Source organism: Sus scrofa, chromosome 16 (assembly GCF_054392235.1).
Source record: "Sus scrofa isolate SSC_HxYL_T2T_F1_AM1 chromosome 16, Sscrofa_HxYL_maternal_Yorkshire_Landrace_v2.0, whole genome shotgun sequence".
Taxonomy (NCBI): domain Eukaryota; kingdom Metazoa; phylum Chordata; class Mammalia; order Artiodactyla; family Suidae; genus Sus; species Sus scrofa.
The window spans coordinates 55672098-55687968 of record NC_139398.1 but is presented as its reverse complement, the minus strand read 5'-3'; the positions used below and the strand labels follow the sequence as shown (position 1 = coordinate 55687968).

At 33.6% G+C, this 15871-nt stretch overlaps 1 protein-coding gene across 37 annotated transcripts in view; it reads left to right on the top strand.

The window, feature by feature from the left end:
• The window catches only part of ADAMTS6 (ADAM metallopeptidase with thrombospondin type 1 motif 6), a 308356-nt gene that overhangs the window by 258832 nt on the left and 33653 nt on the right, over positions 1-15871 (top strand). For all 37 annotated transcript variants that reach the window (XR_014831410.1, XR_014831409.1, XR_014831406.1 and 34 more), the window contains one exon: positions 12547-12676. Coding sequence is in view for 18 of the 37 variants with exons in the window: in XM_085002386.1 (XP_084858512.1) it covers positions 12547-12676 (130 nt within the window). In the remaining 19 variants the exon portion in view is untranslated. The remainder of the gene's footprint in view (positions 1-12546; positions 12677-15871) is intronic.

Here is a 15871-nt window from a genome sequence, read left to right as displayed (position 1 = left end):
CAAGCTGGAGCTTCACCTGCTGGCCTACACCAATGCCAGGTCCGAACCACATCTGCAACCTACACCGCAGCTTGCAGCAACTCTGGATCCTTAACCTGCTGAGCAAGGCCAGGGATCAAACCTTCATCCTCACAGACACTGTGTCAGGTTCTTAACCTGCTGAGCCACAGCAGGAACTCCATCTGAGTGAATTTTTTTTCATGTAGCATTTTCTCTTATAATAAAAATGGTCCTTTAACTTGAACAGAGCTTTTTCATCAGTTGGCACCCTCAGTAGAGCAACACAATACACCCCTGCTCAAGAATTTCTTTACTAGCCTGAGATTTCATTTTTTTCAAATGCTTTCCCTAATGCAGTGATTCTCAGACTTGACTGCACATTAGAATCACCTGGGGAACTTTAAACAATTTTGATGCTTGGGCCCTCCCCCAGAGATTCTGATTTAATTGCTTAGCAGTATGGCCTGGGCATCAGATTTTTAAAAGCTCCCTAGGTAATTCTAATGTGCAGCCAAGGTTGAGAAGTACTGCCTTTGAGACTAATTGAAGGTTTATTTAGTCTTCAAATAATTTGCATTCAGATGCAAATACCTCTGGGAGCATTACTAATTCACATCTCTGTTATTAATTGGCTACTAGTCGAATGCAGAGGTTAATGAGATTTAGATATAAGTATCTGGGGTGGGAAAGTAGCTAGGGGCATCAGAGGACAGAATGAAAAAAGTGCTAGAATACCAGGTTCATAACTTTGTTTAGTATGGCCATTGGCCTTGGACATGCTTTTAGAAAGCTTTTTTGTAGTTTAGTTTATTTACATGCTTTCTTCTTTACCTGATGGATCATTTGAGTATCTGATCAATGTTTTTAAAACTGAAATTGTGCTAAATATCATTTCTTGACCTTTGGCTCAGATCAAGCGAAACTGTGCTAAACAGATTTTCCAAAACCCTTTCTTCTGATTTAAAGTTTCTGTGATATTAAGAGCACTAAAATGAGTAAGTGGCTATATATGCAATCAACTTTAGTTTAGACCCACTAGTCAGAATATGAGGCGTATGGTCCCTGTTTTAACTCACCATTTATGCAAACTGAGAACAAACTTTTTTTCTCTTTGTGACTTATATTTCTAATCAGAGAAGGTCTTTTATTGTTTTGGAAAGTTGTTTTTGTTAGGGAATGAAGCCTTGCAAAATGCAGCAGTATTCATGATAGAAATTATCATTCTGGATGTGCTTTCATTTCCCACTATTCAGACCATTCTCTTCCACCCCCATCCCCTCAATCCCCACCCCCACACCACACCCCTAACTCTCCCTCTTACTTAATACAACCCTTGTGCTTTAAAGCAAAATGTTCCAAAACCAATTAACTAGGAGTTGATGCTGTACTGTTGCACCTGTTCTATTAACAAAAGAACCTTAAGGATGCTTTAATTGTGCAAGGCAACATCAGAAATACCTATGCATTTTCATGTACTAGTTTCAAATTTATACTATAAATATACAGTCTTCATCCTATAATCAACCTAATTGACACTTTTGATTACTTCAAACTTTTTCCTAGGCTTTTCTTTCTTCTTTTTTGTGTTTAAGTACAAAAATTGCATACCAATTTGGTCAGGTTTCTGCTGACAAAGGCATCTCTCTGCTAAACATTCATTGCTTGGCAGCTCAGGGAAAAGAAGATAAGCTGGAACTATGCTTAGGTGGAGGACTAGGAAAAGGAGACAGGCTTATTTTTAGAGGCAATTTTGATTTTGTTCAAAGATCAAAGAGGACAGATTTTTCTTATATTGTGAAGTGTTTCAGGAATGTTTCTGATCAATTGTCTTTGACCACTTAAAATGTTATCATTACTTTTTGTTTTATATTTACATAGACTAATTATTATTTAATGTTTGATTCTTAAATTTTATATAGATGCTTATTTTATTTGTTATTCCTTTTCTTCCCTGGATGTCATCTTAAGCCTAGTGTGTGTGTGTGTGTGTGTGTGTGTGTGTGTGTGTGTGAGAGAGAGGGAGAATAGCATATAAACTCAAAAGATAGTCTACAGAATGGGAGAAAATATTTGCAAACAATGCAACCAACAAGGGACTGATTTCCAAAATATACAAACAGTTCATACAACTCAAATATCAAAAAAATGAAATTAAAAATAGGCAGAAGACCTAAATAGATATTTCTTAAAAGAAAGGCATACAGGTGGCCAAAAAGCACATAAAAAAATGCTCAATATCGCTAATTATTAGAAAAATACAAATCAAAACTACGAGATATCACCTCACTCCAGTCAGAATGGCCATCATCAAAAATCTATAAATAATAAATGCTAGAGAGGGTATAGAAAAAAAGGAACCCTCCTACACTGTTGATGGCAATGTAAATTGGTACAGCTACCATGGAGAAGAGTATGGAGTTTCCTTAAAAAATTAAAAATAGAAGTACCATATGATCCTGCAATCCCACTCCTGAGCATATATCCAGAGAAAACTATAATTCAAAAAGATGCATGCATCCCAGTGTTTACTGAAGCACTCTCTATAATAGCCAAAACATGGAAGCAACCTAAATGTCCATCAACAGGGGAATGGATAAAGAGGATGTAGTTGTATATATGCACATACATATATGCACATACACACACACAATGGAATATTACTCAGACATAAAAAATAATGAAATTATATCATTTGCAGCAAGATGGGTGGACCTAGAGATGATCATACTAAGTGAAGTAAGCCAAACAGAGAAAGACAAATATATGATTTTGCTTATAGGTGGAATCTAAAAAAAAAAGAAAAATTGATACAAATGAATGTAAATACAAAATGAAAATAGACCCATAGACTAAAAGCAAACTGTAGTTACCAAAGGGGAGGAGAGGGATATATTAGGACTTTTGGATTAACATATGTACTCCTATATATAAAACAGGGACAACCAACAAGGACCTACTATATAGCACAAGGAATTGTACTCAATATTTTGTAACAAACTATAAGGGAAAAGAATCTGAAAAATAATATATATATGTAAATATACATATACATGTATGTATAACTGAATCACTGTGATATACACCTGAAACTAATAATACATCGTAAGTCAATATATTTTAATTTAAAAAAAGAAGGTGGTGTATTGGGATAAGTATAGTGTGGGGAGCCTGGTAGAGACTTCCATGTTGATAGTAGTGACAATCTGTTGCTCTGGGGAAGTTTATAATCAGTCAATGAGATAAAACCTTAATATTTGAGGGCACTGTGTTATTTAGCTACTGCTACAATAAAGTTGCATTAACAACCTCACCAAAAATAAAAATAAATTTTTTAAAAGATATTCTGTGTTTTTCCTCTTTCTAACTAGGACAAATTCTTTTCAATTTCACGTTTTGTGATTTCACCTGATTCACCTGGATTCTTATAAATATTGAAACTGAGATTTTGAGATGGTTTACATAGTTTCCAACTACTATTTTGTATTTTCCTGATTTAGGGCCATATTTTTCACACTGCACCATAGTACCCCAGGACACTGCAGGAAACTTACAGAAGCAGAATATTGTAGAATATTGTACATATTCAGTGGAAACACAGTGACATGGATCCTATACCACACAAATTATTAATATTAAGTTGTTTGTACCAAACTACTTAAGGACATTCTTAGGTACTTTTTTTTCTGCCTGGGAGGACTGTGAAAAAAATTTATTGGAACTCTAAGGGTGATGTGAACTAAGAAAGTTTGAGAACTCTTGATTTAGGGTAAAAGCAGTATCAGTAAAGTTGGACAAAAATTAGTCACCTCACTTCCTTTCAGTACATGATGAATTTCATTTCATAAGAGGAAAAAAATGCATACAAACTCCTCATTCATGATCCTGATGATGTTCAGAGTTTTTGAATGGAGACTCTTCTGCACTTCCACTAAGAAAACTAGAAGTTTTGAGTAAAATGTAAATTTCTCCGATCTGTATTATGTTCTCCTGAATGTTTCCTTCCTCTGTTTCAGTTTCAGATAAGAAGGTGATTAAAGCCAGGAAAAAAAAAAAAAAAAGAAAGAGGAAAGAAAAAGAAACTATATGTTTCAAAGAGCTCCTCATAACAAATTCTTCACAATTTACTACCTAACAAGTTTATGTAATAGTCCCCATTATTTAATTCACTAATTGTCAACTTTTCAAATTATTTTAATGAATCTGTCAAGCAGAATACCTGGTCTCTTTAAAAAGTTGGATATTTCTACATTGTTTCTATGGAAGCACTTGATTTTTTTCTTTATTTTTTTTAATTTTATAATGATTTTTATTTTTAAAAATATTCCATTTTAGCTGGTTTACAGTGTTCTGTCAATTTTCTACTGTACGGCAAGGTGACCCAGTCACACATACCTGTGTTAACATTATATATTGTGTTGTTTTCAAGAATGATACAACACCGTAATGTGTACTTAACAGTACAGTTAATTCTAAAATAACAATTGTAAAAAATAATTATTAGAAAAATAAAATGCAGTCTTTATGCCAGTGCTAATATCTGACTGAAAAGAACAGCTCTCCAAGTACCAGATAAAACAGAGGCAAATGCTTTATATTTTCACAGGTGTCCTTTTAATTTATTTGCTAATTCTAACATGCCTAACATGTTCAACATCACTAAAAATGGTCAGTTGACACAATTTGTGAACTAATAGAATATGTTTCAAACAAACAAGACTTTGAGAGTGGGTTTTAAACATAGCAACAATAATAATGACTAACACTTATAAACGACACATATACTGTAACTTGGACTGAAACTCAAAATGGAGGAGCCCCACAATAGGGAAGAGGAAAACAAAATCCGATCGTTTTTTGAATTTCAAAATAGATTTGGTTTAAATTAAGCGTGAAAAACATTAATAAGTGAAATCTTATCATTGTTTACTTCCCTTTGATTTAGGAATTACCATCCAAAAGTTATTCAGAGTTAAGTAAAAGATAACAGATGGAAATTTTAGTTTGAATAATTAAAAGTGCTTTCGTCATTGCCATATCTTTTCCTTTGAAGAAATATAGTTATTTTAAGGAATATTCTCTATGAAAGATGTTTTCTTTGTGAGGTTGCACAATGTGCTATTGTTTGAAACAATGAGAGTCCTTTTATGTTTGGTTCCTGTAAATACCAAACTTAGACATAAAACAGATCACTGTGATAATGATTCAAGTCCCTTGTAAAAAGTGACTTGAGTTTATAAGGAATAAAGATTTGCATTCAGTTTTGTTCATGATTCTCTAATTTTCTCTTTGAGCTTAGAAAACAAACATTTGTAAGACTAGACAATAAATAGTCTCTTTGCAACGACTGTGGTGTTCCCTTTTCGCTCTCTCCCACCATTGCCTAGTTTCAATTCATTTTCAATGTTGAGAAGGAAGACTACTCTTTAACATATGAGATTAATTGTACCAGGCATCACAGCAGGGCACTTGCGAACATCACAGCTCCCAAAAGCCTACGCTCTGTATCCGTCGGTTGCACCTGGCTGGCTTCTTATGTAACATGCCCTGGAGAGGAATAACTTCTCTAGGTAAACTCATGTTCTTGGCTGGTTCACACTTCTGGAAGTTAGTATGTCTGTTGTTTTGTCTCTAATAATTATTTCTATTTATCTTTTTCCTTCAGCACATGACTTCCTCTGTAGAATACACTTTTAAAAAGTTCTTTGAATTCTCCTGTGTGTCTTCAATGTAATTTAAGCTTTCTAACTTCTTGTACAAAATCCTATATTTGAAAATTTAGTTAATAATCTGACATTTTTTATTGTTTACCCCCGCATATTGTGGCTTGTGTTTTCTCTAATGTTAAGATTTATAACTGAAGGCAAGAAATCTCTGTTAACCTAAAACATTCCTCCTAGTACTGTTTTCCTTCCTGTTTCATTTCATTTCTATTGTTTTAGAGATTATATTCTTCTCTAACATGAATAGGGCCTGGATACATAGTCACTCAATGAAAAACTTGGGTAAGGATAAAGCCAAGGTTTGAGTGCATTCCTATTTTATATATTAATGATCTATGTCAAAGTTCATATTTCACTTCATAGAAATTTTGTCCCAATCTCATTTTTCTTGTTGTTGTTCTTTTTGTCTTTTAGGGCTGCACCCACGCATATGGAGGTTCCCAAGCTAGGGGTCCAGTCAGAACTACAGCCACTGGCCTACACCAGAGCCACAGCAATGTGGGATCTGAGCCGCGTCTGCGACCTACACCACAGCTCACAACAACACCAGATCCTTAACCCACTGAGCAAGGTCAGGGATGGAACCTGTGTCCTCATGGATGCTAGTCAGGTTAGCTAACCGATGAGCCATGACAGGAACTCCCCAATCTCATTTTTGATGGTCATAACATTATGCATCTTTACAAAGTATTGTGCATAAAATACGTTTGGAAAAAAAAACTTCTTATAAGGGTATGCATCATCACCCTCATTTTATAGGACCCTATGATATTACTTTTCCCATTTTTTTTTTACCTAAACAAAATGAAGATTTTGGTTTAAAAATCTTATAGCTTATTTATGATTAAATACTTGCAGTAACTCAAATCTGAAGTATTTACTCTTTGGTTCCCAGAAAAGGATTTTATATATAATTAAAGAAAAATGCTTTATTGGTGATAAATCAATTACAATGTGTGGAAGAAGCTCAAGACCTCCTTGCACTCCAACATCATTCTTCTAAATTTTAATGAAATACCCAAAACAAATGAGCTACTACTAAAGTTCACAGAAATTCCTCTTTAGTATGAGTTTATTTATATTAGGAGACTTGCCTCTCACAAATTCCTCTTTCTAGTTGGTGTTCTGCCTCTTGACATGTATAACCTCTTTGATATGTACCTCACAGTGCTAAGAACTGAGTCACTGAAACAAGCCTAAAAACAAATGGAATCTAACAAATGTACATTTTCGAGACTTATTATTCTTTAGAGTACAGGAGAAATGCGAGGATGGGGGGGATGAACAATTGGATTGTGGAGAGGAAAAAAAAGACAGCTTTCACAGAATTTTGGATCAACATTAGAAATCATCTAATTTAATTGTCTCATTTTACAAAAGAGAATGAAAACTTGCCTTCAGTCATTTATCTAAACTGCCTAGAACTCAAAAAGAGGTAACTAAACAAGGCAGAAGTTGGAGTAAGAAAAAAACACTGTAACAAGATAAAGTGAAAGGGAATGACATCATAGACATTTGGCTATGAAAAGAGTCCTTAAGATCCATGAAGATCAAGGAAAGAGAAATCAGATGGCAACATAACAAATGAGGGAATTGTAAAATTAAAAATATTAGACCTAGAAGTGCATTTTTATCAAATAAGGTAGCTTCCATAACATGATTATAATGGTACTTGCCTCATCCCCTCCCCTCATTATTAGTGTAATCTTGTTTAGGTTGCATCTGTCTCACTCATTTTCTCCCTATGATAGTAAAACCCAAGACTTAGACATAGTAGAAGTTCAATGAATTAACTAAGTTAGACACTTTCCATTGAAGAGATTACTGTTCCTATATAATGAGTACTAGAAATTCCTTCCAGAAATAGTGTGATTTCATATAAATGCATTGTATGTATTCTTCATCCTACCTTACCATCACTAAACACAATTACTCTAGAAATGTATATATTTTAAAGCCACATTTCCCTTTTCTTAATCCTGCTTCCTGGAGAGTTTAATTTTGCTAAAACAGAAGGGAAGACACTGGAAAGGCAGAGGAAGAAGGCCTTTGGAAGATTAAAAACTAGCAGGACGTTCTTCAGAGGAAGGAAGCAAATGGGTGGAACTGATTGGTACCCTGATGCCAGCTGTTAGATCCAAGGCAGATGGGCTTTGCTCTGCCCTCCAAAGCTTATGTCTGGCCAATAATCACGCAGCACAGCAGCCAGATTCCAGCCATGAAAGGCAGAGCAGAGAGACCTTTTTTTTTTTTTTTTTTTTTTTTCCTGGCGCTTGCTTTCTGGATGCTATCTGCACTGAAGATTTAGATTAAATTAATATTGTTGGCCATATGCTCTGTATTCTGTGGTTATGTAGTGTTGTCTTGGTTGCTAACTACTTTGAATGCTGTGGTTAAGCAAATTTTTGCCTTAGCCACCAACCACATTTTTACTATAAGCTCTGACTTATTAATCCCCACCCCCTTCTGAAAACTGTTTCTTGGGTAGATAAGATGTGCTTTGCCAATAGATTAAATTTTCTTGATGTTTATTAGGCCATCAATCCCAGAGTTACACCTTCCTCTCTTTCTTTCCTTCACTGACTTACCCACATGTGGTTATAGACTGTTTTCTTACCAATTTAATGGTCCAGGACTGAAATGCTGGGTCTTATGACTAGATTTGAGAAGACCTAGAAGGCCTTTCTTCTGCACTTGTCCCACATCCTTGTTGGTTTAATACATAGAATTCCTTTCAAATGAAATTTAAGTGGTAATTTTTGTTCATTGAGTGCCCTATCTCTCTACTTTTAAAGTGATGAAGTGCCCTGAGAAAAGCAATAAATTGCTAAATATTGTTACACATGAATTTATAAAATGATTTAATTATCTGAAAGAAGAAAGATGGGACATGAGAACTTTGATTAGCTTATAAGAGTAGAGGAGGAACTGAAAAGCAGGCAAGAAATGAAGAGGAGCTATGGTCTGAGCCTACACTCAAGACTGGCAGCTGTTGAGCAAAAGACTGAGTATTCTTGAACCATGACCATTTCTTAGAGTAAGCATAGCAGATGGACTTGCCTACAGCTTGGTAGACTTCTTGCTCATTGTCCTATGGAATAAGCTATTTCACAATAAATACTAAAAGCCATTTCTTCATGTGTAGCTTGAGCAGTGATTCAAGTTGGGTTGTCCTTCCTCCCAGTGGACAACAGAACCTTTGTTGAGCAAATAGATCATCTGTAACTTTTAACTTTTATTGTCAGAAACTAAAGGTAAGATCTGACAAATTTAAACTTCCAGGCTAAAAATAAAGGCTACATTTCCATGTTGAGAACCATCTTTGGTAACAAAGAATCAAAATGATAAGCAAATTAAGTCTCTAAACAAGATACACTCATTTTAGAGAGTTTAAAGTGAAATATATATTGATAATAGCATCTTTGTAATTAAATTTCTAATATGAAACCATTAAATTTTTTCAAGCATGGAAGAGGAATTGCCTTTAAAAACAGCATAGGTACAGAATTTGTGTGCCAGTAACTTAGGTGTTTAAGAATAAAATATAATTAGTGCATTTTAAAATTTGACTGATTAAGTCTGCTAAACATCTGCTTCTCTCCGGGGGATATGGGCACTAAGCCATCAGAATTTTGTTTTTGATTAGGCATATACTGACTGACGTTTTATGTTTTGGGTTATAAACTGTAAGTCTTTAGGTTCGAAAGCATAGTGGTTTTGTGTAACTGGATGTAATTATTCCCAAAAGGATTTAGGTCAATTTCTTAGCAATGTTTTACAGATTACTTTAAAAGAAGCTGTGTACAAGAGGCTGATCATAGTAAAAGATTCTAAACTCAATCATTTCTCTTGTTGACTTAGTTTATATTATTTCCAATTGACTTGTGTTTTCTACTCTTTAATGCTAAAAGCTGGATTTTCCTTAATCCAAAAGTATGTGTTGAAAAATCCATCCAATTAGGTGCATTGGTTTAGAGTTACTCTGTTGCCACTGACTTAAAAAAAAAAAAGAAAAATCTATGGACCTGCCAAATGTGAGAGTAAAAGTTGGAAGGAGATTTGTATGCTGTTGATGGAGATAGTTCAGCATTTTAGGAAGATTTGGAATAGATTACTGGTATAGTAAGTTTTTGAGTGTTAAATACCCCACTGTCTAATATGACTTTTTAGGAGAAAATTAATAAAAGATGAATGCAAAGAAAATACATCTTTTTAAAATAGTTATTTCAGCTGTTTATTTAAGGACTTTAATTTTTACTTCATAAAAAGATAGCATTCTGAAGTTAGGAAACTTAAATGCACCCCAAATACCCTAATTTCTAATTTTTAAGAAGCTGGAGTCATGACGAATTAAGTGAATTCGAGTTACAACTCTTAGCACTTAGCTTAATACCTCATAAATACAGTGCTTTCTGTTTAGTAATTTTTTTCTCTGTTGAATGAATGAATGGATGAGTGAATAAATGAATGATCTACCTATTTTAGTTACCTGGTGTTTTTACTTTGTGCACTATGTAATTTTAAATTAATTACTGGGTGCCACAGAAGAACAAAATCGCCTTAAAAATAAAGGTGTAGAGCAAAGATATGGGATTATGGATAATTTTTATTTTGTTCTCTCTGGTTTTGTGTATGTCCCAAATTTTTGACAATAACTATTATATAGCCAAATTTTTTTAAGATCGTACATGACTAGAATTTATCTTAAAATTAAATGTAAATCTTATTTCTAATAACTAGTATTTCATCTGTGATTCAAATGCAGAGCCCTTGCTTTTATATTAAAGGCTACCTTTAAAAAGTCATGTCACAACCAAACAACATTTCTAAGATTTATTTAAAGGAAGTAAAATTTTATCTTAACCTGTGGAAACTAAATTAATGTTTCTGCCATTGATATAAAGCAACATCAGTTCCATTTTGTAGTATTGAAAATGTTTATTCTCCCTGAATAAAAATAAAAGAAAATGTTTATCCTTTTCTGGAAAACAACCAAGATACTAGATTGAATGCCAACTTTCGTATTGTTAAGTATAATTATATTTTTTAAATTGTTCAATATATGAAAGTTGGCTAAAGTTTTAAGTCCTTTGTATAAGTGGATTTATTTTAAGTCTCCCCTCTCCAAGATGATATTTGAATGATTTTTAAAAAAAGAACCATGTTAACTTATAAAAACAACCCCCTGCTTTTCCCAAAAGGAACAAAGAATTTAACCTGGGTGGATGGATATTCTGAGCCACTGTGACAGTTGGTAGTTGAATCCTATGACTAATGATAGAGATTTTTGTCTAGGTGAATCACAAGGACTTAGTTATCTGCCCACTGGAATGACACGGTGGGGAGATATCTGGTGAATACTGTGGAACATCTGTGAATGTGTCAAAGCTATGCCTGATGTGAATCATTCTTCCCTCAAAAATCCAAACTTTAATAGTTAAAGAATTCCAAGTGGTTGTCACATAAACAGAGATGTTTGGCTTCTTCAAGGGATTGGGAAGGAGTGAATACAACACATCCTCTGAGACATTTTGCCACTAAGTTGTTTGGCTGTGTTTTAAGCCCCTCAATTTAGGAAAACCTAAAACCTGTTGAAGGTGATCAGTAAAAGCTTTGGGTCATTGCAAGTAATAAAATATACCCTCTTAAAAGGAACTAAAAGAAAAAAAAAAAGAAAGCTGCAGGTTTGTGTGGGACTAGCTAGGTGTGAAGCTGCAGTTTCCTGGATGCCACTAATGCTGCTTTTACAACTGGTTCTGGGTAATTTAGCCTACCTGGTTATAGAAGTGGGGTGGGTGAGTAAATGGCCAGCTTAGTTTGTGTTTTATTTTCAATTCCAGGAACAAGCTGCTACCCCTACAGGATCTGAAACATTAGCATTATCTGGTAGTTTGCCTTTTTCTCTGAGACCTTAATATACCTATCTTTGCTTCTTTTGATTCCTCCACACTGAAGAGAAAATGAGTGTGCATAAAGTCTCTTTACCAGCCATATATACAAATAAGAGTGTGTTTGTGTCTGTCTTTGTATTTTGTGAAATGTGAGCAAGTTGTGGTGGATATCTTTGCCAATAAATAATAAACATATATTTGGAATTTTACAAATTTTAAGAGAATATTTTTGGCTGTGACAAACAGGTCACAGAGACTAATTAACTATTAAGAATCAGATAAGTATTTTATAAGTTAATATTTGGTGGAATATGAATGTATCTGTTTGACAGTGGTATAGTCAACAAAGGCTGACTTTTTAAAAATGAACAGACTGCTACTGGGTTGTAGACCAAAGAGGCTCACTACAGTCTTTAAAGTTTAGACTTTGTGGGCTTTCAGAGAAATAAATCTATAAATGGAAGGGGGAAAAATGAGACGTGTGAATGTTACGTGTTCCTCACAAAGACTAAATTGATGAGAATCGTCCTACAAAATATTAAAAAGTAAAATTGTCCCTAATCATTGTTTTGCATTGAAATGTATATTTATACATTTTATCTGATGGTATTTTGGGAAAATAAAGTTTCTTTTTTTTAAAGGAAAGCACGAAGAAGAATATACAGATGGGAATACCAGTTGTTTAAAATTACCAATAGTTTCTTTTCTGAACTTGGAAACAGTTATGTTTCTAAATATGAGAACAATAATTTTGCCTAAATTGCAGTGTAATGACCAGGACTTCTCTCCTTTTTAGAGAAGCAGTCAAGTGTTTCTGGAACAGATAAGACATCAGCGATCCAGTGAGGTTGATTCCCCACAGAGGAAAGCTATGCATACCTAACTTACTGAAAGGTAAACTACTCTTCAATTAACAATGTCCTCCTTTTCTCAAGGTGTCCAAAGACAGGAGGTGGTCTGTAAAAGATTGGATGACAACTCCATTGTCCAGAACAATTACTGTGACCCTGATAGTAAGCCGCCTGAAAATCAAAGAACCTGCAACACTGAGCCTTGCCCACCTGAGTAAGTAAAAGAAAGAAGTGAGAATTATTTTCAAGTGCAAAGAGAACAACATTGACTATTCATATTTGTAAACATACATTCATATGATACGAATAAATTAGGCTGAGAAAAGGGGGTAAAACATCACAAAGTATGGAATTTTGATTCCTATTTATCCATAGGTTTTGGTTATTCACTTCTTTAAAGCAAGAACTTCAATAGGTTGATCCTGGCACAGTGCTGGAAATTGTTATATTTCATCAACTTTAGAGCGCATTTTTTTTGCATTTTAACATCTCTGAAATTTGATTCATTTTGCAATTGATTAATTCATAGTATCTTACAATATTAATTGGCATTATTTTTTTCTTAATGGTACATAAAATAATGGTATCTTAGATTCAGTAAAATACAGTAGATTGAAATGCAGTCTTATCTTTTCCAGATATTTATCCTAAAGGCTTAAAGACTTTTTAAATGGTTTAGAGATATTTTGTAATGGAATATTTAAAGTCCGTCACCCTAAGGCATTCTATCTTCTGAGTATAGAGCACAGGCCTGGAAGTGTACTTCAGTCCCTTTCTGTTGATTAATGTAACAGTTACAACTCATTGTAAAGGGAGGCACAAGAAGAGAGCCCATATATCTTCACGATGACCTTTAAAAAACTAAAATATAAAAATATGATATCTGGTGTCAGTGGGCCACACTTTATAATCTGTAAGAACAAAAAAGTTTCTTGATTGAGCAAAAGGCAGTAATTATGTTAAAAAAGACAAAGATACTGAGTTAATCCTGAAAGTGCTGATCTGTGTAGGGATTTTGCCTGATTGACAAGTGCAAGACAGAACATGTGTGAATGGTATTTCATTCTTGTTTGAGAAATCAGAGTAACCACTATGCCCCAGGTTACCTAATTATTCCAACATGAAATTGATGAAGGAAAAGAGAATAGGTAAATGAATTTATCTCAATCTCTCTAGAACTGGAGAGGAAAGCTCTATAATGAAATAATCCCTTTTTCTAAAAGTGGAGTCATAAAAACCTGGGACTTAAAATGGATAGAGAATTCAGGTCCCTATTGTGGTTAAAGCAAGCTGCATTTCTTGATATTTGTTCCAAAGCAGTAATGCCTTATGAGCTTTCAATATCCAAACAAACGTATGTCAAGTCAGTGTCTAACTAAATATTTGAATCCTAAAGAGAAATACTCACTCCTAATCTCTTGAAAAGGTTTACGACAGTGGCTACCAAATAAAAACACGCAGAATCTAGAGTGATAGAAGTTGTCATTCTAAGATCTTTAAATTTCATGTAGCTTCTTTTTGAAATGTGATCATCATATAACTAACTCCTTAAACTGCAAACATGGGAAAATATAGAAATAAGACCTATGAGATGTATTACAAAAATAAGTTTTTTGGTCATTTTTAAAATTTTCTTTTGCCAATTATTTTTATAAATTTATCTCAAGAGAAAGTGAAAACCTATATAAAACAAAGTGATGCTCAAAAACTGTAGGCTAATTTTTTATGTTTTCAATAACCTCAGCCTATTTTCATATAATGTGAGTCTCAATCCATTAAGTTAATTACCCGACACTCAGTATTTGAAGTATTATGTTTGTCACGATCAGCCATTTAAGGCATCCAAGTGAGCCTAGTCACACCTGTTCTGCTTTGCCCTTAGCTTTTTTAAGTTTAAATGTTATTCAGACAGCCTTTGAGATTTCAATGGTTGCTCATTTCAGCCTATATATTGTGTGTTTGGATATTACATGGGAATTATTTTTTAAACACTTTAGGAATAATTGACAGATTTGAATTGACCTACATGATTAAAATTAAGTTTCTAGTTTCCTTTCCTTTTGTAGTTATGAAATAAAAAGTTATTTATTAACTCTTTTGTTTGTTTGGAGACAAGAGAGTGGCATTTGAAAAAGATAGACTATTTAGGCTGACAGTTTTCTTTTTTGGAAAAAGCTGATGATACATATTTAACATATTACAGTTTATTAGTCCAGTTTTTCTTAGTTCTTTTGTCTTTATGCTTTTGAATTCAGACTGTGAAAAGGGAAATCTTTATTATTCAGAATGGTTGTTGTATGTGATAAGATTCCCAGTAGACACTGGTATTACAGAGATAAAATTCAGTGAAAAACTACTGAATTCAATAAGACTTTAAATCAGTGTGGAAGGAAAGAAAGAGGTTTTTATCAGATTACAATATGGTAATATTTGTTTTTTTGGTATATTAAAGCATAATTTTTAAATGCAGAAAGTAGAAAGAAGAAACTACAAAAACTTAAATGCTTATAAGACCACTGTTAATATTCTGATCTATATATTTGGTCTTTTTTCTCTTTCTACATAGGCGCACATATGTAACAAAATGGTATTATACTATTTATGATGCTTTATAATCAGTTCTCAACATATTGAACATTATGTTTTTAACATTAACCGTTAACTACATACAGCATTTAGCAGATATGTCATTGTTTATTTAATTGGTTTTCCACTGTTGAACAATTTTGACTGGGTCCTAACTTTTGATCCCAGAGCATTAACCATTTTTGGTACTAAAACTTTTCTCTCTCTAATTACGGCTTTATGCTAAATGATTAGGAATAAAATTTCTTGTTTAAAGGGAATTATATTTTACCCTTTGAGACACATTGTCCAATTCCTGCCCAGAAAGAATGTAAGAATGTATATACCCACTGACAGTACACATATAAGACTGTCATTTCCCTGAACAACCCTGGATATTACTATTTTAAAAACAATCTTTAAGTGCTTTTTAGGAAAAGAAAAGCCTTGATATTTAATCGCTGTTTTATTCCTTGTATTTCTAGAATTGCTAGTGAGGATGGACATTTAAAAATTATGTTCAGTAGTCATTTTTATTTCTTACTTTTTTGCTTTTCCTCTTCATGGCCTGTCCAGTTTTTTTTTATTGAAGTATTTATCATTTTGCTTTTGATTTATATGTATTACCAATATTAACTCTTTATAAATATTTTTCCTAGTTTGTTATGTTCTCTGTTTTTCTTATGATTTTATGATCTATATTTACTTATAAATGTTTTTTAAACACTATATAGGAAAACTATCAAACTTTCATGTCTGCGGAGTTCCCGTCATGGTGCAGTGGAAACGAATTGGACTAAGAACCATGGGGTTGTGGGTTCAATCCCTGGCCTCGCTCAGTAGG